At 39.3% G+C, this 24,916-nt stretch overlaps 1 protein-coding gene across 8 annotated transcripts in view; it reads left to right on the top strand.

The window, feature by feature from the left end:
* The window catches only part of TRAPPC9 (trafficking protein particle complex subunit 9), a gene marked incomplete at its 5' end in the record, with an annotated part of 509,504 nt that overhangs the window by 294,299 nt on the left and 190,289 nt on the right, over positions 1 to 24,916 (top strand). The window contains one exon of one of the 8 annotated variants that reach the window (XM_080377738.1): positions 1,340 to 24,912. The exons of the other annotated variants lie outside the window; for them this stretch is intronic. Coding sequence (XP_080233864.1) covers positions 1,340 to 1,419 — 80 coding nt within the window. The 3' untranslated portion in view covers positions 1,420 to 24,912. Of the gene's footprint in view, positions 1 to 1,339; positions 24,913 to 24,916 lie in introns of those variants that run through there. 8 annotated transcript variants of the gene reach the window in all.

Raw genomic sequence — 24,916 nt, 5'->3', positions numbered from 1 at the left:
TATTTTGAATAATGACAAATTTCAAGTGATAGTCTGTTACAGCGTAACAATGCCGGAGGCTGCTTCCTCTGATAATACAGTTTTCTTTCTGGGAAACATGTAGTTATGCAATTTTTTCAGATCATTTGGTAATCTCAGCTCCTAAAATAAGAGTATGCTTGTCTGCTCTATAGGTTTGGAAGTCATCAGTTATCCTGGGTCAGCTGGCACGTGTAGACAAAGCAAAGGTTATGCATGATGTTCTATTGTCTTTAAACATGATGGTCTATTATGTGTATTTTGTGAAGTCTAATAGTCTGTAACATATACACATAGTCTCAGTTGGAATAATCCCTTAGTGATTTACAGGATGCTGAACCAGTGACTTGAAGCTGTCATTTATTGGTAGGATGAGGGAACACTTAATCTGTGGTTTTTATTTTGTAAGTGTTCATTAGCATCATGAATTCCCTTGGGGGGAAAAAAAATATTGAATTGAATATGTTATAAGATGGAAAAAACAGTTTGGAGCTAGAAAAGTGAAATATAACTGGATGCTGTAGTTGGGTACTTTGTGTTTAATGCACATGAAAATATTATTATTAACCTACTGTAGGATGTTGAGGGAAGAAATCTCTGGTCTGCAAATGGTATCTCATACATTGGCAGAAAGGTCACCATCAATCACCGTGGAAGGGAAATTATCAATAGAAAGTTCTGTAAGGTTTCTTTCCCAGATTCAAGCAGAATATTGGCAAACATGACCTCACTCTGAAGCTCTGCTTTTAGAAAAATTTCCCTGCTTATTGTCGACTGCTGTTGTAATGAGCAGTTATAGCATTCTCTTTAAGGCTGCTTTAAAAAACGTCCGAATTGCATTCATGTAGTAAAATAACTTAGCTAAGTGGATTTATTTTGAACTGTTTATCATAGTTCATGGCAATGTAAGTCTAAATAAATGGGATTTTGTCAGGATGAAATGACAAATGAAATGCAAATTAGATTTTTAAAAAAAAATTAAAGCAGAGAGAACTATAATTGCAGTAAAATGCATTGATAAGAAATACTTTAAAAAGAACCCCCAAATGAATATACAAGATATATCATTGATAACTAACAGAAGGTATCTAGTTAGTGCTAATTTCAGCACAGGAGGAGACAGCTGGCTGAAAGCCAGCAGAGGAAAAGTTTCAAGTCCCAGATGTTCTCTCTACTTTTCCTGTTGGTTATAAAGTGAAAGCTTCAACATAGATTCAGAGAATTATTGTTTATGATGTTGATATGCTGATTTTTTAAAATGACGTAGGAAGCAATTTTTCCTTTTACTTTTTCAAAATACTCATTTTCTTTTCCATTTCAGCCGCGAGTGAAAGAATAAAACTGAACAGAAAAGTTGCTGTGACCTATAAAATGGACGTTCAGACAGTGTTTCAGATCTGAACCAACTCTGATATCTCCCATTTCAGTTTCAGACATTTTAGAAAACAAAACGGAAAGTCTGTAACAGCTTTTATTTGCATTCATGTAATATCATCTTTGCTTTATCTTGCAGTATGCCAGAGTGCTCTGCACAAATGATGCTGAGATGTATCCTCTGGCCAATGTTGTAACGTTCTGTGGGAGCAAAATTGTGGTGTGCCCGTTTTTGGGAAGAAATGCAGATGTGTAGTGGGGCGAAACCATAGATGTAGTAAGCCTGCTGGTCTCAGCAATAAGAGGTCCAGGACTCTTGGGTACTGTGAAGATCAAACCTCTAACCATTAGGCATAGCTATTGTGATGCAAATTAGAAGTTGTATTTAAAGTATGGAATTGAAAGGTTTGGATTTTTATTAAAGTAGATATAACATGTGAGAAATGTAATACATCTTATATTGAAATTCTGTGGATACACACATAAGCCAACTACTTTGGCCAGTTTTTCTGCCTGAAGTTCATCCAGTATTCATCCAGCTGAACTGTTCTGTTAGGTATCTGAGAGATACTTCATGCTTTCTCCTTAATCAAGCATGAAGAAAAGGGGGAGGAGAACAGAAAAGACAGAGGGATGCATTTTTCCCTGCCTATAGCCTCCTGCCATCTTGCTTAATCTCTCCCCGAATGTTATCCTTCTCCTGTCTACTGTAGACTCTAACCTCACATTTTCATTATGTACATTTTTGTCATTCGTTCACAATCACAACAGCCGTCAGAAGAAAAGAAACATGCTCTGCTATTGAGTTTGATGAGCTTAAATTAAAAAAGAAAAAAGGAAAAAAAAAAAGATGCAAGATTGAGCTAAGAGAGCTTTTAAACTTTTTATAGTAACATAGTTCCTTTTTTTTTTTTTTTTCTTTTGAAACATGTCAACCAGATCTGACCAAGGGCAGGATTTTAAATTTCAGAGATGTAGGGAGATTGATTACTTTTTTTCTTGGCAGGCACGGTTGCAGGGGGTTACCTGAAAACTAAAGCAAATCTTGTCACACCGTAAAGAGTGTTGGATTTAGCAGCTGGAAGGTGGCATTCCTCTGCTCCTTAGCATTCATTTTTCAAGAAGGTGTTCAGAATATTATACTTTTAAGACTTCTACTAATTTTTTCAAATTTGGTTGAAATAATAAAAAGTCTTTAAAAGAAAAAGAGTAGAAATGGACAAATTAGGTTGGAGACAGTGTGATTGAATAAACTGTTTTATTAAGAAACCTGATACACATGGGCATATCTAAGCCATATACATAGGGATTTATGCGTTTTTCCCCTGCAAGCTTTGTCATCAAACTCCAGCTTAGCTGGATTGTCTCCATATTTTTCCCTAGACAATCAATTAGAAGAAACATTAATTTTTTATAAATGTCACACTGTTATAAAATTACATTGTGTCAGTAGTTTTTCCCCTGGAAGTAATTTTCATAGCACAGGGACAAGTACTAAAGTGTATAATTTTTTGGATCTAAGCAAGATTTGTTACAGTAGGATAATAACCGTATGCTTTTAAACAGATGGGATATAATTTATTTTTTGGGGCCTGCTTTCTTTCATCACAAAACATTTAATGAAAAATGAGACTGTATCAGTGAAGTCTTTCTTGCCACCCATCCCAATGAGATATCACACTAAACAAGTATCGAGTGATAAAGTTATTTATATTTCTTGATAATCCAAGGAAGGATTGTTGTTAGGGTTTTAAGGCTCTTGCAGTATGTTAAACTGCTGTTACTTCTGGTTTGCTGCAATTTTTGCTTTGGGTGAAGGAAAGAATTGGGAGCAGAAAGAAAGATGTCTAAAGATGGGTCATAGTGGCTGACCTCTGAGATTTTTATCAAAAGTGTCACATTTCCTTGATGAAGGTTTAACCTCTGACATTCCAGCTAATGTATTTGGCATTTTCTTGTGACTACTGATCTTCATGGCATGTTATTGAATATTTGTAATTTTTTTACTGTTGCAACGCGCAGATGTTAAGAACTACTACTGTGCTCTTGAGCGCTCTGGAATAAGTATGGAAAAAACACAACTGGGGACCAATACTCCCTGCTTTTCATAACTTGCTTTGATCTGCCCATGCAGATGGAAGTGCTGAACAGCCTTCCATCAAAAACTATTGCCTTGAAGGTATACTTTCTTAGCACCTTGCTCAGTATTCACTAACAGAAAGCTAAAGTTTCCTTTCCTTTTGGATTTGCAAACTCCACTGAGTGAGCTGTGTTAAAGGAGACCTCTGCTTGTGATGTGAAACTTTAAGAATTTCTGTTCACTCACTTCTTAGAAGTGTGAATTGTATTCTACAAAAGTGGGACCTTTTTTTTTTTTATTTCTTCTCACTTTCAACTGAATTTCTGTCTCAAGAAGGAGTCTGCAGTTTCTTAAATCTCTGCACTTTCTAAAATCCTTGCACTTTCATACAGCTCTGCTCGTAGAGATGGTGTGTGTACAGGCAGGAAGAAGGGAGTACTTAAATAATTCTGCCAAAACAGTCCCCATTTCTCCTTAATATTCTCATGCTAATTTTCCTCCAAAGTGAATGTAGAGCTGCACTCACCCAGGGAATCCCAGTTTCTGAACGAGGGTGTGGCTACCCAATTGCTTCTGCTCCTACCCCTATACTCCTGCTTCTCCTGCTTCTCCTTCTCTGAATTTGTTTCAAATCAACTAGCTAAAAGACATTTAGTATTTTTTACTAAGAATCTGGTTAAGTTCTGGCATTAAAAAGAAACGTTTCAAGAATACTTAGCAACTGTCCTGGTGAATATTTGCTTTCAGATAAGGTAGCTGTATTTTGCTGTTCTTTGCTTAGAAAATATAAATGTATATCTTTCTAGATAGTACGTTGTTTAGCTATGGTGTATTGTGTTATTTCTTTATGACAGCCATATCAACTTCAGGTTTTGCGAGGGTACATAATTGGAAAAGTAGGCTGTTAATTGTACACTCAGCAGGTTTGATCTACAGTCATTGGCAGACAAGAAATATTGACTCACAAAAATGTCAATGTTCCTACAAAGCCATTTATTACTTTCTTTTTTAAATAGTCTTATATGGCAGAGCCATAATGCACTGCACAAAAGCAGACATAAACCATAACTCCACCAAGAATGAGCCCTGCATTCATGCTTTAAAATGGTCAGCAACCTATTTCCCTTGATTGGGATGTAAAGGATATAATGTGTTCCATTTTTCTGCTCTTTCATTTTCCATGTGGAATTGCTGTTTGGCACTTTTAGTGGATTTTCTATGTGTGCTGCTCATCAAACTGATAATAACAGAGATTCTGATACATTGGTATGTCCACCTCTTCATTTATAACGATTATACAGAGTAAAACCATTGTTAACCTTTTGAATTAAAAAAGAATAATCAAAGGCATTAATACTCTCAAACAAGGGGAAAATGATCAATGAGCAGGAAGTTGTCAAAAAGAAAAGTCTGATTTTTCAGGAGGAAGTAGCAAGCCTTACAAAGAGAGACAAATCAGTAGATTATGTATTTTGGGGTGTTTGGTGAGGTTTTTGACATTACTTCTCATGACACTTTAAGCTGAAGAAATATGGTTTTGATTACTCTGCTGTATAACAAATGCAGAACTTGTTGGAAAACCACCTGTAGAGAACAATTATGAGTGGTTCATGTGAGACTGAAAGGATATGTGGAATGGAGCTCAGAAAAGACTGCTGCTGATCATTATTTTCATCTCCATCCCAGGTGGTGGACTAGAAGGCATTCTTATTAAATTTGCAGATGCAAGGAAGCCGGGCGAGATTGCAAGTGTGTCAGAATAGAGAATTAATATTCAAAATTACTTCAAAAATGTAAGAATTCTTATAGGAACAAGGACAAACTACTAAATTTAGGTGGGAGCACTTTGTTGATTCTCTGGTGTGCCTTTCCAGTAGGGTACAGACTAATTACAGAGAATTCCGAGTATAGTCATGGTTATGATTAGACACCTACACAGCATGATCTGAGGGAAGAATGAGAGAATCGGGGTTATTTAATTTGACAGAGGACCAGGAGGTACAGAACAGCGCTCTGTTACCTCCTGTACTGATTTTGGCTGGGGTAAAGTTAATTTTCTTCTTAGCAGCTTGTACGATGCTGTGGTTTGGATTTGTGATGAAAACAATGTCGATAACGCAGGGATGTTTTTGTTACTGCTGAGCTGGGCTGACACTGAGCCAGGGCCTTTTCTGCTTCTCACACTGCCCTGACAGCGAGGAGGCTGGGGGTGCACGAGGAGCTGGGAGGGGACACAGCCGGGACAGCTAACCCCAGCTGACCCCAGGGGTATTCCAGACCATGTAACATTGTGCACAGCAATAAAAGCTGGGGGAAGAAGGAGGAAGGGGGAACAACAGGAGAGAAAGCGTTTGTCTTCCCAAGGAACGAACTGTCATGTGTGATGAAGCCCTGCTTTCCTGGAAAGGGCTGAACACCTACCTGCTGACAGAAGGTAATGAATGAATTCCTTATTTTGCTTTGGTGACACGCAGCTGTTGCTTTACCTATGAAATTATCTTTATCTCAACCTGTGGATTTTCTCACTTTTACCTTTCCAGTTCTCTCCCCATCCCACCAGTGGGAGGGAGTGAGCGAGCAGCTGGGTAGCGCTTACTAAGGTTAACTGCAACACCTCTGCTGTAAAAAAGGACAAAAAACCCCAAATTAATTGTGTTTCTGATTAAAATAAATGTTGAAATAAAGTTGCAGGAGAAGAGATATATTCAGGATATTTGGGGAAAAAAACAAAACACCATAGGAAGTTATCACAAAGTTATGGAAGAGATTGTCTTGGGAGGCCATGGTGGCTTTACCATGGAAACCTCTGAGATCCAACTAGACAGAAATGTCTCGTGAATGATTAGGTGTAACAAGATCCTCTTGTGGGAAAGGGAGATGGAGCAGATGTCTTCTTGAGGATCAAGATCTTCTAATTTTCGTGACAATCTCACAAGGTTGCCATACCAGAAGTTTATGTGATCATCCATCCTCACCATTTTAATTGGTGGGTGTGTGTTCAGGCATATAAACTTGTCAAGCTGTATCCTCCATTGTTGATGAGTGAATAAATTAGATCTTTTTATTTTTACATTTATGAGACTATAAAGGCTTCCCTTGCCTATCAAAACAGAAACTTACAAATTTACTAATGGGCTGTAGGAAGCAAATGAAGCTTGAATTCCGTTCTTTTCATTTTGACAACTGTTACTGATACGAAGTGTAATGAAAACAGCCTGTCTGTTGTTAGGCTTTTAGTTATTTGGTATGCTGCTTCCAGCTTTTAATTTACAAGGATGAAATAATTGACCTTGTATCCTTACAGGGCTGACTGGGAATTACTGACTGCAGTTATGTTTTATTTAACCGGTAGCGCTGTGCCATTGAGAATAGATGGATGTGTGTCTTCAATAAACATAGAGGATAGTCTGGTTATATGTTCTCTTAAAGATTTTTGGTACTTGATAGCTTTCTGATTGCACAAATACGGCCTGAAAAAAACATTGTGAATGATGAGCAGTGATAAATTAAAAGGAAATTAAGCAGAAAATATAACTACTGCTGAATTTAGGTTCTCATGGCAAATATATTACTGTCCTACAACTTAGCCCCAAGGTACTTGTGAAATAGCATGCTTTTTGGTGTAATAATTAGAATTATTTTAGTGTTAAATATTGTTTCCTTCGGTTGGATCTGATTACCACAAAAGTTAAAACAACTTAATTCTTGTTGTTTACATCACAGATATGAATATCCTTTGAAGAGAGTTCAAGGATAACCAGTAAACATAAGTAAGCCTTGCAGAGTTCCCAAGGACATAGCTAGAGCATCATAACAAGTTACTGGCTTTTTTGTTGTAATTAAGGTCAGATTTCTGTCAATTTAACAAAATTGAGTTGCGTGTCAGTTGTATCGCAGCTAAGTCTTGGTGAGAAGTTTACATGAGCTCTGTGATTGACATAGTACAAGATATGACCTGGAAAATTTCAGACATCATAAAAACCACTTCTTGCTGACAATAACTTGACACCTCCCCCTCCTCTATGCACATTTTTGAGCTATGCCCCATCCTGCTGCTCTGATGCATGTATCTTGTTTGGGTATGTCTGATCAGAATTTGTATGTAATTTTCTTTAATGATTAATTTAGAGGGTTATGTAAAAAGTGGGTTTTCTTGGATAAGAAGGGTTATTGGCAGCTGTCAGCAAAGAGTTTTGCTAAATTTGCTACGGAGAAAGCCTAGCATAGTCACATGGCAAGGAATAATCTAAAAGAAATTAAAAGCCTAAAGATTTTGACTTGAAGCACCAAATTGCCTTTTGCTGTTCCATTACACCAGTTTTATCATACATCTTTCTTTTGTTTTGAGTTGTTATAAACTACCCACATCACTGAATGGCCGTTTAATACCAGCCTTTTGCATTTGCTGTACAGCAACCTCACTTGCTCCAAGTGCCTTTTATCATGCCCTTGCCTTTTTGGGTTTTTTTTGCCTCTTGCTCCCAACTACTCATCCTTGAACTTCCCACTTCTCTTCAACTTGCAGGTATATACCGTATTTCCTTCTTTCTATGCTTCTTCTGCCATACCTGTTTAAATGTTAAGGTCCACAACACAGGAGTAAAGAGATGGGTTCATTCCATGCTGTTGTGGGTGCCTTGCTGCAATATTTGAGGGCTGTGTCACTCTTGGTGCCTTCTCTCCCTTGCTCCCTGTTATAATGACCTATGCCAGATTATTTTCCCTAGAAGGATTTAGTTTATTTCAACAAACAAAGCCATATGACTAACATGTTGGTTAGTTCTAGTTCTAGTCTACTGAAGCTTCATTTCCCATTTTCTTGCCATGCATCTGCTCTTCCTCTTGCTTAAATTCTGCCTGGTCTCTTAAATCCTTGCATAGTTTTGCAAACAGATTTATTGTTGAAAGTATATTATTAGTACAGTGCCTAACAGAGAGCCTCTGGGTGGCACCACAACATGAATAATGATAATTATAATGAGTCGAGTCAGCCATTAAATCACTTCACCTTCAAATCTTGGCTACATGTTGAAGCCTTTTTTATTTCTAGAGCTGACTTCTTCCCAATCTAAAATTCATTACTCTCTGCATTTTTCATCTCCACAGACGTGCTGGTGCTCAGAGAAAATTGGGCCGCAAAAAGAAACAGAGAAAGCTTTAATTAAAAAGCAAATAGCATTTTTCAGCAGGGAAAAGAGGTGGTGAGATCTCCCCCAGGCTTTTCTTACTATAAAAAGATCCTTCTATTTTTGTTTCACTTGCCTTTTAAAATCCACCACCTACCTTATTTATTCATCCCCATGTGGAGTTTACTGATCCAGTTGTAAGAGAGGTGTTCAAAATTAGCAGCTGTGCTATGGCAGCCTCTAAGGGGTATACAACTTCCTTCTGTAAAAGCAAAATTGCAGGCTCTGCACATTACTTGGAGAGCTACTCGGCTGGGGGGATGAAGTTCTAATAGTGTCAATACCTTTTATTTTCAATATTTAATTGCCCAATGTGATAAGCCAGATTTCTTTGGGCAGTAAGTAGAGCAGGTAAGATGTGAGGGGGTTTTTTATTATTTTTTTTTTGGTGTTTCAGAACAGACCAGGCTGATAGGAGAAGACAAAGTGAAATGCTGTGGTTATCATCTCATTTAAATTTCCACAATTTCATTCAGGATGGTATGGGCTAGCAATTCCGCTATTGATATTCTGGAGAGAATTAAGAAATCTAGCATACATGTCTTCTAAAATATTATTCTCTTCTTTGAATAAATGATGTACTTATCCCATTTCCAAACTTTGCAGAGTTGGCTAAGTTGTGTTAGAACTGCTCTGAAAGCTTTTTTAAGCAGTTTACTCTTTTGTATTCAAAATCAAAGGGATGAAAGCCCTTTACAATTTATTAGCTATTTGATGACCAATTTGAAATCAGCTATGATCTTTCTTTGTACTTCACAAGAGCATATCTTGTTCTGTTATATTTAGCTCTAATTGGCATCTTTATTGGCAGTCCTAAGAAAATGAAATGGTGAGGTGGGCCCTGGGAGCTGATTAGACCCTCTTAATTACTGAACGTTTGTACTCCTGGGAGACACTCTACTGTAGCAGTGACAAAGGGAAACTTTATCCTGCTGGTCCTTTTTTAAATTATCTTTGCAAAAATGCAGCAACTAACACTCTGCTGAGCTTTCAGTCCACCACCCTTCATAAAAATAAAAAATGAGAATTATTTTCCTGAAACAATTTTAACTTCTTTTTGATTGTTGGACAGGGTATTTCTAAGTGCTTCCTCAGGTACTGAATGATTCTGTGTTCTAGAACATGCAATCCATCCCATGGTGTGGTTTGATCTACTTAGGGATTAAATTCTGGTTTTACTTTAGTTGGTAAGAATTGGATTTTTGGGTGAGTGACAACAAGGGTTTCACCATTGATGACAGATGTTAAGATGGCCTAGCCATCATCTTATGTATTGAATGATGTTTCCTGGATTTAGGGAATAAGATGTCTTCAGTATTTTTTAACTGACATTTAAGATTATTACAGTGTTACGCTGTTGAAAAGTACTGTACAGAAAACATGTGTAAAACTTGCTTATAACAATGTTGGAGCTGCTCTGAACTATGCTGACAATGCCGTGTTTTTCTCTGAAATTGTCATTTATGAAATTCAGAAGTGACTCTAAAATGCTATAAACTATAGCTTGACTGTTCTGAAAACTACAGTGCTTTTCAAATAATGTTTGGGATTTTGAGGATTTTTTTCATTAATAGGCACAATTTGGTTGCTGTGGAAAGCTCTGCTCTCTGCATGAATGTTTAAAATGTCTCTGTGTACAGTCTGTCTTGAGGTAAAATTGGACTTCTGAAACATGCCTCTTTATGGCTGTTTTTAAATGGAGAATTTGCACTTCAACATTTTCCAAGTGGCATGGACATTACTTATGAACAGTCCTTTTCTGAATGGCATAATTGCCAATCAATCAATCAATCAATCAGTCTTTTCTTCTACATCAGGGCTTTTCTTCATAAGGACTGACTTGGTCCTTATGCTAACTCAGAATATGCAGTGAGAAAAAACTGCAGCTGATTTGACAGCCTGTTTTGTTGGTAGGTTTGGGGTTTTTTCCTCTTTTCTTCCCAGCTCATTACTGATGATAATCACGTATATGAGGCCTTCTCCTTTTTTGTTAGGATGTAGACATGTTTGGTAGTAATTCTTCAGAGCAGTCTCTACATAGCTTGCTGTTTTGCATTTCAGAGAGCATAAAACCATGAGAGTTTGCAACTACATTTAACCTTCTGCCATGAAAGGCATGCATAAAACTTTAAGGCTTGTAGTTTAAAATCTTTTGCTCATATAAAAACTTTTAAAGTCATAAATTTTTTATAGACTTTTAGGTGCTTTTTAAGCCTTCTGAGAGACATTACCTTCCTCTCGTCTAGTATACCTAAGTGCCTCTTTCTCTAGTCCTTCAATACATAATTATTAGTGGTTGCAATGAAGTTTGCATCTTGATTGATGTTCTCTTATTAAAGGCTGCTGATAAAGTGAACTCTGAAATTGTGTGATGAACAGTGTTGAAACAAGGAACTGTTCAAGTTGGAAACTATACTCAGAATTGTGGTAGTAACGGTTAACATACACGTCAAAAAGGTCTTTTTCTTATCCATGCTATAATTGGTTGACCTTTTTCTTACCATATAAATAAACTGGTAGTGGATGTGTTGAATGATAGTGTAAATTTAATGAATAGAAATAAGTTTTCTATGTTACTAGGTGGAAATATTTCAAATTTCACTCTTTTAAACACTTACTGGAATTCTTTCATAGAGGACTTGGACTTTCAATGTCAGCTTGAATCATCAGATGAGAGGCTTTATGCATGTCTGAGGTTCTTGCTTTTCATTTTACTGCCTTATAATTGATATTTTTTTGGCTTTAAAAAGTTTTCCTGCTGTTGTAGTTCGAAACAGATTATTTTACATATACTTTGATTGTTTTCATAGTCCCTCTGTTTCTAGCTTTTTAGGAAGTGTCCATCACCTTCGTTATTTCAACCTTCTTGCCTTTTTTCCCTGAATAGCAATCTGCTCTTGTCTTTATTTCTCCTCTAGCCAGGCCAATGCCTGCTTTCCTTGTGACATTCAGGTCCCCTCAGAAGTTGTATTTCCATTATGATGCTGACAAAACTGTAGACATGGTTATAACGGTGCATTTTAAAGGCCTTTATTAAAAAGGGAAGCACTTCGCTTGTTTTATTTATACATATACCATTCTCTCTAATACTCTTCTGGTTTTAAGTTCCTAAATTTAGACATTGATTACAAAAAAAAAAAAAGAAAATGAAAAAAGGGGAACTTGTGCAGTCTCCAATTAGCCGTCTTCTAATTGTCATCTGAAGTAGTTGCCTACAAAATGCCTACAAATTCTTTGGGTCTAAGCTCAACTGCAACAGTAGAAACAAAACTCAAAGTCTTCTTTAGAAGAGTGTTTGCAGACCTGTTAAGCATTAGCAGTACTCTTAAGATTTGAAAAATGATACTTTTAAAATCAGCCTCTGTAATTAAAATATTATTAAAGGAACAGAGGGGAAAAGATAAAATGTCAACAGAAGTTAATGATGTGTAAGGTATCCATGTTATTAAATATGTATCACAGGTTTAAAATTTTCTTGGAAGTTGTCACACTGGAAAAGACAAAGCACCAGAATTTTATATCAGTACTTAAAAAAAAAAAAAAAGAAAAAAAAAAAGCTATTTTGACTTGTTGGGAACAGTGATGGTCTCTCACAGGCTTCAGCTGTTACAGCAGGAGACTCATAACAGCATTTCTACCGTGATGAATGACCACTTAGATTTTCCTTTCAGTTGAAATTACATTGGTGTAAAATGCTGTAGATCTTTATTCAGCCCTTACTATTTGTTATATTTTGCCTTTAATATTGCATAGAAAAATGATCCACCTTACCCAGAAACAAATTGTAAGCATTAGACAATTTGATATCATAAACTGTATTTCTGCCCTTAAATACTCTGTGGGGAAAGAAGTGACCATCTTGAAGCTCTGCAGGAGCAGGAAGACGTATCTCTGATATCTGAAGTTCAGAAATTGAATAGGAGAGTAAAAGGATCACACAGCACTTGAGTACTTAAACTAGGAGGAACTGAGCAGGAACAACTTAGTAAATGAAAACCCAGTCTCTTTTGCAGGCAAAAAGAGGGAGGAGAAGAGTGGGGGGTTGTGTGATGTGTCCTTTCAGTTTTCTAGTTAAATTGTGTTCCCCTTGGGACACTCTAGTTCACCTTCTGAGCAGTTGGGCTCTTCAGCAGACATTTGTTCACCGGCCCAGATAAGTGATGGGAGCAGCCATGCAGGCAGAGGACACTGATTTATTTGCCCCACGAGTTTTTTTTCTAATCCCAGCCAGTGGCTGGTGGCTCAGAAGGGAGTTTAAGGAGCAGGGGCAATCCAAGGTGATATATACATGTCCAAGATTTACATTCCCAGCTTCTGGGAACAAGCAGGTTCAGGACTTTCTTATCTGCAGCTACAATAAACTTAATAGCTGGTAATGGTGTTATGCTACACCAATTAGCCTAATCTCTTTTTGAGCTTCTGTACTCTTGGGCCCTATAGTAGCCTGTGGTGGTGAAGTCCCACAGTTCAGCAGCACTGTCTGAAGTGTATTTTCTAGGGTTTGCTTTATCTTTGTCACACGATAACTTCATTTGTGTCCCTGTTGTGTCATGTGGAGCTGTGAAAGAGTTGCTGGTCATCTTTATAATTAGTGATTTTATACATCTCTATTGGACCCTACTTTTATCAGCTGTAGAATCAAAATACTAGGTTTTTCCTCATGATAAAAGTGCCACAGTTCACCTTTTTTGGGTCATTCTGGTGTGGTTTTTTTTGTTCTGCTGTCTTTGAGATTGCTTTGCCTACAGTGCTTGAGTTAGGGGCACACCGTGGATTTCTGTACAGTAGCATGCTAGTGTTTTCTCTCTCTCTTTCAATCCCATTCTTTATTAATGCCTTACGTGCTGTTTTCTGTGTTGTCTACTAAGCATTTGTATTTTTTACAGCTCTCAGAGAGCTGTCTACCGCATAGCCAAGATCTCTTTCTGGAGTGGTTAATGACTGGCTAAAGAAGCGGTCAGTGCTTGCATTACACCTCAGACCTGTCTGCCTGCCTTGGAATTTTACCTGCCATTTTATCACCCCATCACTTAGTTGGTTTATTGTGCAGGGTTGACCCTGTCTGGACACCAGGTCCCCACCAAAACAGCTCCATCATTCCCCTGCTGAGCTGGGCCGGGGAGGGAAAATACAATGAAAGCCTCATGGGTTGAGACAAGGACGGGGAGAGATCACTCACCAATTACTGTCACAGGCAAACCAGACCTGCCTTGGGGAAAAAAAATTAACTTAATCTATTACCATTCCGAGTAGGATAACGAGAAATAAAAACTAAATCTTAAAAACACTTTACCCCCACCCCTCCCCTCTTCCCTCCTGAATTTTTTATGTCCTCGCCTGAATGGCGCCGGGCTGGGTCAGTCCCTCACACGCTGCCCCCGCCGCCCCTGCCCCCCAGGGGAGGCTCCGCACCCCCTGCCCTGCCCAGCCCGGGGTCCCTCCCGCGGGAGACAGCCCTCCCTGCCCTGCCCCAGCGGGAGCCCTTCCCCCCGCCGCAGCCCTTCCCCCCCCGCCGCAGCGTGTCCCCCCCGCGGGCGCAGCCCCCCCGGCCCGGCCGGCCCCAGCCCCCCCGCCCCCGGGGGCACAGGCCCTGCCCCAGCCCGGCCCCGGCCCGGGCTCCTCCCCGCGGGGCCACGGGCCCTGCCCGGAGCTGCCCCGGCGCCGCTGCCCGCGGGTCACAGCCCCCTGCGGGCACCCCCTGCCCCGGGGGGGGCCCTGCCCGGGCTGCGGGGGGGGAGCCGCTCCCCCGGGGGCTCCGCGGGCCGGGGGCGCCGTGGGCTGGGGGGGAATCTCTGCTCCGGGCCGGGAGCGGCTCCGGCCCCTCCGGCGCTGCCCGGGGGCTGCAGGGCCGCGGCTCCCGCACATCCCGCTCCTCTCCCGCTGCACGTTGTTGTGCGGGTTGTTCCCGCTTCTTCAATACGGTCTCTCAGAGGCGCTGCCGCCGGCGCTGAGGGGCTCGGCCTGGGCCGGCCGCGGGGCCATCCTGCAGCCGGCTGCGTCGGCTCCATCCGACACGGGGGAAGCTTCTGGCACCTTCTCACAGAAGCCACCCCTGTACCACCCCAGGTACCAAAACTTTTGCTATACAAATCCATTACAGACTGCAGACCTGTCTGCGTTCTTTTGCGTTTCAGCTGCCATTTTATCACCCCATAACTTAGGAGGTTATGCAATGCTACTATTTTTCACAGTAAGCTTTTAATTTTTATTATTCTGAACAATTTTATATTGTCAGCAAAATTCATCCCTACGCTAGTCAATCATTTTCCAGATCATGTGTTAATCTTTCATGCTGCACCGGTCCCTTGTGTGTTTCCCTGATGTGGAAACCTGGTAAGCGAGCAATATTTTTAGCAAACTTAGAGCGTTTTTCCTGCAATAGCCAAACATCTTTCTCTTCTAGAAGCTTTTCAGTGATCTGTATGTAAAGAATTTGATGGTCTTCTCTTTGGTCTTCTGCACGTTGCTCTCAGCACCATCATGTTACCGCCAAGAAAGAGCAGGGACTTGAGTAGGTGTTGAAGTAACCTCCTGTCATCTGCTCCGTGCTGTCCTGCTTAGGACAGAGCTCATTGCGTCCGCAGGTTGTGAGGTTCTTATGGCCGGGCCCGTACGCCCTCTTTTGTGGACTAAATGTGGATTTAAGGGTGAATCACCATCAGCCTTGAGGCTTGAGGTATTGCTTATACATGCAAGATGCCACGTTGTTTTCTTTTTTTTAAGGAAAGTTTATGAAGCTGCGCAATAATATTTTGCTGCAGCCTTTACTGTGTTATGAATCTTTAGACAGAAAAATAGCAAGGAAATAATTATCGATCATCTGCTATTCCCCATATTTAGATGCATATAAATGCAATTTCCCTTTGTTGGTTTGCTCTATGGCCCTAGTCTGGCCATCAGAATGCAGTAATGTTGATATATTTCAGTTTTATGATCCTTTTTTTCAAAGCCAAAACTTTGTCTGATCAATGCTGCTATATTTATTATCCTTTACTGTATTTCCTTAAATTGTATGATGGTGTATGTTACCATGGCAGAGTAGAACTCCAGAAAACATTATGTATCAAAAGGCTGTATTGAAACATGTTTTAGTAGTATTCCAGCAGTAGTTTTAATGGCCATTGTGTGAGCTGTTTACCAGATGCATCAACATATTTAGGTTGCTGATCCTCCCCCCCCACCCCCCCACCAAGAAAAAGCCCAATTCTGTCCATCTGAGGAAAGTACCTACAGAAATGATGGCAGGCAGGGTGCCCTCCCTTGAACACTGGTGCTTTTTAAGTGTGACTGCTGTGTAATTCTAGCACTTAAAGAGTAAACGCCTCTTGGATTTAAAAAAAAATAATAAAATTATGAAGATCATTTCTCTGTTATCAGGCGGAGCTGACTACAAATCTGTGGTTGAGCATACTGTTCAGAACCACGGGTGTTTGTAGTATTGTAGGTTTCTTTGCATTTATTATTCTCAAGCTTTGATGAGTAACAACGACAGGGAAAGAAGGTCCGGTTTCCATACAGGCTATCCAATGAATTAGCACCCAGGCTTGCTACAGAGCTGGAGTCAGAGGCTTTGCGGGTCCCTTTGCTGCTCCTTCATAGCCACAGTACAAATTCATTGAATACAAGTTGTCATGGTATTCCTGCAAGTAGATCAGGTGCAGGGTGGCAGTAACTCAACATGTTTTTTGCAAGCTAAGATACAGTATGGTATGGCAGATACTTAACCATGTATAGTTAAATTCAAGGAATCTCACTGAATGTGTGAAGTTTAGCTTTTCTTTCACTGTCTGCTTTCCATGCTAGAAAGATTTATGTGGAACCCCCTGGAGGATGTGCTTATTAGTGTTAGGGATTGACTGCATGTCTTCTCAGAAGTAGCTAAAAGCAAAAATAACAAAAACGGAATGCGTAAAATACTGTTTATGCAAACATCGTTTTGTATGAGTATTCATTAGAGAAACGTCCACCTTAATTTTGAAGACTTAAACATTTCTTGGAATTTTGGCTCAGAGGAACTCGAGTCTGGAAAGACATATTTTGAAATTTATTAAGTTAATATAGTGTCATACCAAAAGTTAGAGAGCTTTTCTGTAATACAAAATGGCGCATATTTAATGGCGGTACATTGAAATTGTTGGGGAAGTTTGGTAGGAATCACATGCTGTTGGGACACACTTCTGGGAAATCACAACTGCTGTTTGTGTTTGCATTGAGGATACATCCTGTTAGCTTCTTCTGTGTACTTGTTACTTTCACTGACAATTTTGGTTTGCTAATGTATTTGGCTGCTCTTCCCAGTGCTGTAGGTTAGGATCCTAACAAGAGTGATTAAGCTTGGCAGGACTTTTGGACTGATGAGCCACGCAGAAGATTTTGCTGAAAATAATCTTGAATCAGGGTGGGGTTTATTACCCAGTTGTTTCTTCCTCTTGTATTGATACTACTTCAGTCCTTTCTCTTCTGGAAGCTAAAATCTTGCAGCTCTGAAGAGCTTTTGGAAGAGGAGTCCATGCTGGAAAAGAGGGGAAGAAGCTTCAGTACTACTTCTGAAGTCCACGAAGAAAAATTTAAACAGTACACAAAATCATTAAAACTCTTTTAAAAAAATGAATAGAAAGAGAGTGCAAACATGGGGGGGTTTTTAGACATACATTAAAATCAAGATGTGTCTTATTAGAGAGGTGCAGAGACAGATTAGAGATGACACCTTTCTGGCATGGCAACGGTTGTCACTTCGTAATGAAGGACTGAAAAATTTACAGCTTTTAGAGCTATTCATTACTTGTAAGACTTGTGAACTATTTGTTATGCTACAGGTCAAGCAGACATGGTGTTGTCGATGTGATTCCTGTTAAAAATGCAGTTGGCATTTTTCTTCCTGGTCCTATTAGCAGTTATTTTCCAGCAGTTTCACTCTACTGTTTACTCAGTTACTGTTAGCTGAGTTGGCAGCTCTTGTTTCTCAGGACCCAGCGCAGTATTATGGGGCTGCAGATTTATTCTAGAATGACTTTCAAATGCTTTCAAGTCCTCTCTTTTTTTCTCACCAGTCTTGTTGCAGAGCTACAGTTAACAAACCTCATTGCAGAATACACTGGAAGTATTCTTGTACTGAGAACAGCAACAGTGAGGCAAGCGGAATGGTTCATACTGGATATACCTATTATCACAAATTGAAATCACAGCTTGGAGTGCTTGCCAAACTTCTGGAAGAGGTTACTCATTTCTACATACTGCAGAATCATTCCTGCAGTGAACAGTATTGCAGGAAAGCATGTACTTTTCTAGAAGGTAGCTTCCTAAAACCCCTTTGTCTTGCTCCAGGTCCAGGCCAGGTTGCGTACAGCATAAAAGAGGAGGGAAGGTAAGACAAGAGTGGAGGGGATGCTACTGTAGTTTCTTTACCTTTGTTCAATTCAAAAAAATCTGGATATTGAGTTGTGCAGTAACATACTGGAAGTATTTCCAATACAGTCTATGCATTTGTATGCAAAGGACGTCCATAGCACTTTCTCAATGTGAGGCGTTGGGGTCTTGGGATAGGAGATGCTGGCTAATCAAAGGGGAGGTGATGCAAGATTCCCTTCTCTTAGATCTTGGTAAAAACACCACTGTCATGACATAGTTTGGTTGTGTTCCTGTAATGTACAGGTTGGTAAGTGTTCAGAAAATAATGTAAAATAGTTAAAGCCAACATTTTGAAATCTATAGTTAGCTCAGTGCCTGGATAAACCAATATTTGCATACTTAAATAAATAAACAGTTTTCAATGAAGCTAAATCCCAGTGGTTTCCATCGACTCAGTAATGGTTGTGGCTGAATTCAGCTGCACATAACAGCGCTCCGTGCCATTACAGATAACGTGGACTCCTTAATTCATTAAATTCCAAACCTTGAAGAAGATTCAGCATTTAATAATGTATTTGCAGGGCTGGATGAAATTAGTTTGCACTTGCATGTTATTTTTTTTCCTAATAAGTTCAGAAATTGGCAACTATGACATATCCAAAGACCCTCTTAAGAAAGTATCCTGAGGAACAGAGCTTTATAGCAGAGGATGTTCTTACTTGATTTCTGGGTTATAGTGTATTCAGCAGTGGTCTTCTCTGAATTTTCTGGGACTTCACAGCCAGACTTTAGGTAAGAGAGGGAGACAGATTTTTGAATGAGGAGAAGTACGTAAAGTGGAGGGAGGGACTTCTCATGAATTTTATCAGGATGACTATGCATTTACACACATATTAGAGCCAGTGCTTGCAGAAACCTGCTAAATTTGCCAAGAAGCATTACCAATTAACGTAGTTAATTAACAAGAAGCTATGTTAAAATTAGTTTGGGGTTGGAGGAGGGGAGAGTGAATTGTAATTAGAAAAAGAAATCACAGCTGCTATTTAGAGAACTGGTAAGTTTGCAGGTCTCGCTGTTGGAAGAAGCACTGCATTGCGGCTGTGCCGTGTTCATTCATTCCATTCTCAGTTTTCTAGGAAAGAGCTACTTTGGTATTATATATCACAATTTACAAGCAATATTGATTATCCTAATCAAATTTTAACTTTCTGCAGGCTAACTTGTTAATAAAAAAAAGTCTTAATTTTTCAGAATTTCTCAGAAAGGTGAGACTGAGCTTTTCTTGAGCATCTAATATTCAAGAAATTATGCTGATTTTCTCCAGTTAAGGATTTGGATCCTGCTGAGTAGAATTTGCTCAAAGAAAAATGCCAACTTTCCCAGCTTGTATTACCCTGCATGCTGTTACTAAGCAAAGAAGAAAAATCAAGGCATTTATCTTCGCAAATTGAAACAAGTTTCACATTGGAAATATATGAAAGTTACCCATGAAGTAGTGAATGTCTGACACATAGCATTTTATTTTCCCAGTGAAAAATGAACTACAATTTATTTAATAGAGTCCTGAATAGGCCTTATGTTAGGCCAGGGAATTTTCAGGTCCTTCTCATATATATTTCTTTATTTCAAAATTAAAATTGGGCATATGGATAAAGATGTGTGAAGCAAGCTTAAATCTTACATTCACTGTGGCACAATATGGCACATTACCAATAGTCTACATTACAAAGGTTTAACAGGGTAACTACTCACATGGTGAGAGGAGATGTGGTTTATCCTGTCAAAAATTGTCTTTTCTTGGCTAGTATAATTAAATGTTTCCACAAAAGGTACCAAACATACGGAAAAGCAACCTCTTTATCAATGGATTTTGCACGTAGGGGAAGGCTTTTCCTGCTGTGCCCTACAGTCAGAGTTACAATACTATCCATTCAGCTTCGAGAGAGAGCAAATTCCAACCTTGCTATTGAGGCAGAAATTTGATTAATTGAGGTGCGTAAGACCTGGGCAACTGATACTCTGGTTTCTCCAGCCAGTGCTGTTTTGACCATCTTGAAGTGAGATAGTCTGAGCTAGGTGGTCAGGGCGTTCAGGTTTCCTTTCTCATGTGCTCTTTGTCATTGCAGTTCAGGCAAATCCAGATCTCGCGCTCCTTTTTTGTTACTTTGTGGATGTGTATGCTGATCACCATTGGCCTCACGGTGCCCGTTTGAAGTGCACTCAGTATGTGAGTACACCTAAGCTGTAATACAACTCAAAAAAAAAATCGTTACACAATGCTCAGTTTTCAATTCAGACAAACAAAACCCAACATCTGTACTGCTTCCTATATAACAGCTTTCCTGGAGGTCTTGTTAACACCAGCAGTTCATCAGCTAAAGCAGGTGGTTGTGCCAGTAGAGACTAGGGGCTGTGTATACACTGGGTTAGCCATGTTACTAATTGGTATTTTTTAAAGATGTGCTGGCAAAAACTTTGCAGTATAGTTTAGGTCACACCTTTTGATATTATTTAAATGGCTGGGATCTGGCCACGAAAGGAATGGGACCTTCTGTTTGTGCCCAGTTTATAAATAGCATCAGTAGGGCACCCTATCGTAAATCTGCAGACAACGGTATCTGTGAAGAGTTCTGGTTGCTGTTTTTATATCTGAAGTACGCGGATGAGGAGTTGTCTAATGCCTGTGTGGCTCTTGTGAAGTGCATACATACGTAGCAAAACTAGCTTCGTGTCCTCTAAACACCTTAAATCATTACTTATTTCTCTGGTTGCATTCAAGAAAGGTTACAAGAGATAATATTTTTACTCCTTCTTTAAAAGATTTGCTTTTTAGTTTAACATAACATTTATTTGACTTTTTAATACAGTCAATACATCCTGAAAAGGTCTGTATGTACAAGCAGTTCTATTTAAGGATTATTAGAAATGACATTAATAGCAAATCTAGTGGCTTCTGCTTCCCATTCTCCATTAAAAATCATGATCCTTTCTTTTTGCTGACAGTATTCCCTCCGTATGAGCTGGTTCTAACAAGGCAGAATTAAGAGTTCACATTATAAATGAGCAACAGGAACAGATGGACTGAGAAAATAGTCAGGTTTCATGCAAATATCAATAAAGGTGATTAGTAAAGCAATAAAAGCATTTGGCTCCTATGTTCCTTTGTATTAATAAAGACTGCCTAACTGGAAAAGTCTTGAGGCCAGCTGGAGGTTTGGCTAGTTAGATGTTCTGCTTCTGTACATTACCAAGGCAAGTTTTGAGTTGCGAGAAGACGACGCTGCCACGAGTGGTGTCATGCTGCCAGGCCCAATATTAAAATTTATCATTTTCACAGGTTCATTTAGCTTAAGGCTGAAAGCATTACATTTCATCCAGTGAAACAGATCCTGAGCTGAGGAGCTTAAATTTGATTAAAACACTGCTGTGACTAGGTAAAATGGGATTAGGGCCCCTCTTGCCTGCGTTTCAGTTTTCTGGTTTATGAACCTCCACTTGCAGCTTCCCCTGGCTGCGAGTCTTCCCCCTGTGCCTCTCTCTTTATTCTTTCTGGAGGTAACAGTCCCCTGCAGTACTTTGCGTTTGTTTTGTGGTGATGCTGGTGCACTCCCCTAGTTTTCTGTACCGTATGGATCAGTGCCCTTTGGTAGATCTGTTTGTCCTGTGTTTTCTCTCACTTCTGTAACTGCCAGAGACAGAGCGGCAGAGCCTCTGGCAGCACAGGAAATGGGAAACAGCTGGAATATGTATATCAGATGTATAGCACATGTCTACATATTCCTATCCAGAATTTTGTTGAGAGAAATGTCCTTGTACATTATGCAGCAATTGCTTGTTGACTCAGATGTGCTCTGGACTCATTGGAATATCAACATACACATTTGGGTGTTATTTATGTGTGCTCAGCGGGTGCTTTGGAACTGCTGCCTGTGTAGCCGATGTGCTCACGCACTGTGGGTTGGATATCTGCGCAGCCAAATGGAGTCAGTAGCTCAGACTTGCCTTTCAACTATCTGGAAAATATCAGAAGTCCTTGGGGTTCATCTGAACATCATTTCTTAGTACAGATATCTGGGGAAACCTGGTCAGCCCTTATCTAAATCAGAAGGTTAAGATTGCCCCCATTTTTTCTCCCTTGCTCAGAGCTGCTAAGAGTCACGCCAATGTAGACATGTATTTGTTATGGGGGATACTAAGTGTACGTGTAAAAAGCTGTTTAGTCTGAAAACAAAAATAATTCCCCAGTCAGATAAAGCATGCTGTATGGAAAAGCATCCAGTGGTTGGTTGGGGTTTTTTTTCTTATTTCTCATTTTGTAATGAATGAACACTTGGAAGAAAATAACTCTTCACTTAAAATTCAGTTAGTTAATTTCTTTCAATTGTAAACCTAGGAAATGTTCATTGCTCCAAGTAAGTCCTTAGGCATAGTGAGGTGATACAGTAATATCTTCAATGGCAGTAGGCTTTTCCATTCTGTGTTTTAGGTTTACCTTCCTAAATCTCTCATGACTGTCCCTGACTCACGTATGTATTTCTAGCTCTTAATGTGGGGGCTCGTGATGAATCCAGAGAGGACTTTGAAAAATAACGCTATGGAGTATTTGCATAAAACAGATCTCTTGTTCTCTTTTATTCACTTTGAAATACGGTACATTTAATTATTTTTTTCTTCCACTTAATAACATTTTTTCTCCTCAGTATTAACAATGGATCTAAAAACTTGGCTGTAACCTTGCTTTCCTTAGTTTTTCTGTAACCGCCGTCTTCTGGCCAGAGCCCACTCCCATTTTTTTGCCGTTTGCTCGGGGAAGATGAGAGCTTTCTCGGCTAGAACCAAAGCTTCATGCATTTCACTTAGGTTTTGATCGATTTTGTTGCTGCTCATTGTTGGTACTATATTGGAGTTGTATTTTTATTGTTGTAAGCTCCTATGTGCTATGGTGGTTGGCAATCTAGAAATGTGTTAAATAATATTGATTTATTTTTTTCCCCCACTTGGCGAGCATTATATTCTACTCTGTCTCTAATACTATTTTAAGTATCATTTACTGGTTTTATTTTCTTCCTTATTTATGACTTGGCATCTTGTAGAGCAAAGGACTGTCACAGTGGCTGGAGAGAAATCCTGAGAGAGAGAATGCTCATCAAAATATACTTTCTAATTCTGGTGCTAACTGCCTTTAGATAACAAGACGAGTTTGCATATTATAACATTATTAATACTAGGTTTGCATATTTGTCTCAGACAAATAAAAATTATTTTGATTTTCACTGCAGTAAATGTAACGTATCAAGTATTCACCCTAAATGGGTATTTTAACAAGTCAACTTCCAGGAAACATCCTTCCTGGACCTCCAAGGGCCAATAAGATGATACTGTCCATTTTTGATATCTTTCACAATGATTACACACATTTAGATGTTTTTTGCTTCATGATAAAATGTGGGGCCATCTGTTTAAATTTTCTGAATTGTCCTTGTGTGGCATATGAAGGTATTAGGGAAAGGAAGGAAATTTCAGTCACTAGGGGGAAAGAAAGATTGCTGCAGAAGTTGTTACTGCATCTTAGAGCCTTCCACAACGTTCTTACGGTTTTGTCCTGAGTTGAAAACCTGTGCTGAGCAGTAAGCCACACCAAGGAGAATAAGGTACAAAAACAGCTGGGTGATGAAGTTACAGTTTCTAACAATGGTTTTCATTGCAGCCATTAAGGGAGCACAGTGGCCTTTTCAGCTATGGTAATTGTCTGTTTCTGTTGAGACTTTTCTTGAAATAATAGTAGAAGGTTATTTTTTAAATCAAAAGAGGTTAATATGGTGGTTTATTCTCACCATTTATTTGTTTCACTTTGGCTCTGTACAGATGCACAAAGCTCTGAGTTGTTTCCAACAATGAAATGTCTCTTTAATATACATAGTGCTTCTATCCGAAATTTTGTACAACTGTTGAAGCATGTCATTTTGGAGGAATGCTTCAGACCTTGGATCAGGCTGTTGTGGCATCTTCTCTGAAGCTGTGTATATATGGACAAGGGGAAGAGGTTAACTGCTTTTCCTGAAAAGACTTCTTTATTTGAAAACTCTGAACAAAAATTTTCAGGGGAAGTTCTGTAGTTATGGAAAAATATGATCAGTTCTTATTTCCATTAGAAAAGTTGGTATCTTGCTGTATGGAAAGGGGTAAAAAGAGAAGCAACTCATCTACTTCTAAGGCATTTCCTTCCTGTCTTGGAAGGTAGGAAGGGATAGAAAAGGGGAGTTTGGAGACTGCTTGGAAACTCCTCCATGTGGGCATGAGCACTCACATTTTTCACTTCATTTTCCTTCCCTGGAGACTGATGAGACCTGACCTTGGATCCAGTTCTCCATAATATGAAGTTGTAGTTGGGTGAATACATGAATTCCCAAGGGAATGATACCTAACAAATCTGCCCTGTGGACAAAAATAAATTATTTTATATATTTACCTTATGACTTATTTATGATCTCAAGAATTTATTGCCGGTGTGGCTGAAAAAGTTTATTTACATCATCTGAGCCTCAAAAGTAATAATAACGTAGTTTGAATTGTTATACACGTATTCTCTATATGTATAAGTAGAGTCTTTCTTTGCTGTTACACTCATCCTTCTCTTGCCCTTCTGGGTCCTAAGGTCGATGGTACCCATATTCCTGAAGAAGCAGCTGGGGGTTGTGGCAAGTTATTAGCATCCTGCAGTTTTTCAGGCCACTTGAGGCTGGTTTTGTGTTTTCTGGTGTGCTTTTTCTCCTCATTGTTTCTTAACTGGTGTGCAACTGCATGGTATGATTGCATTCACTATATGTGGTGTATTTTACATATATTAGCTGCATATGGTGAGTATGTTTTTTGATCTCTTTATTACTCCTAAAACTGCTTTTCCCACTCC

The sequence above is a fragment of the Falco punctatus genome (genome assembly GCF_963210335.1).
Source record: "Falco punctatus genome assembly, chromosome: 3".
In the NCBI taxonomy this organism is placed as follows: Eukaryota; Metazoa; Chordata; class Aves; order Falconiformes; family Falconidae; genus Falco; species Falco punctatus.
Note: the sequence above shows the minus strand (reverse complement) of the source record. Positions and strands in the feature narration are given on the sequence as shown.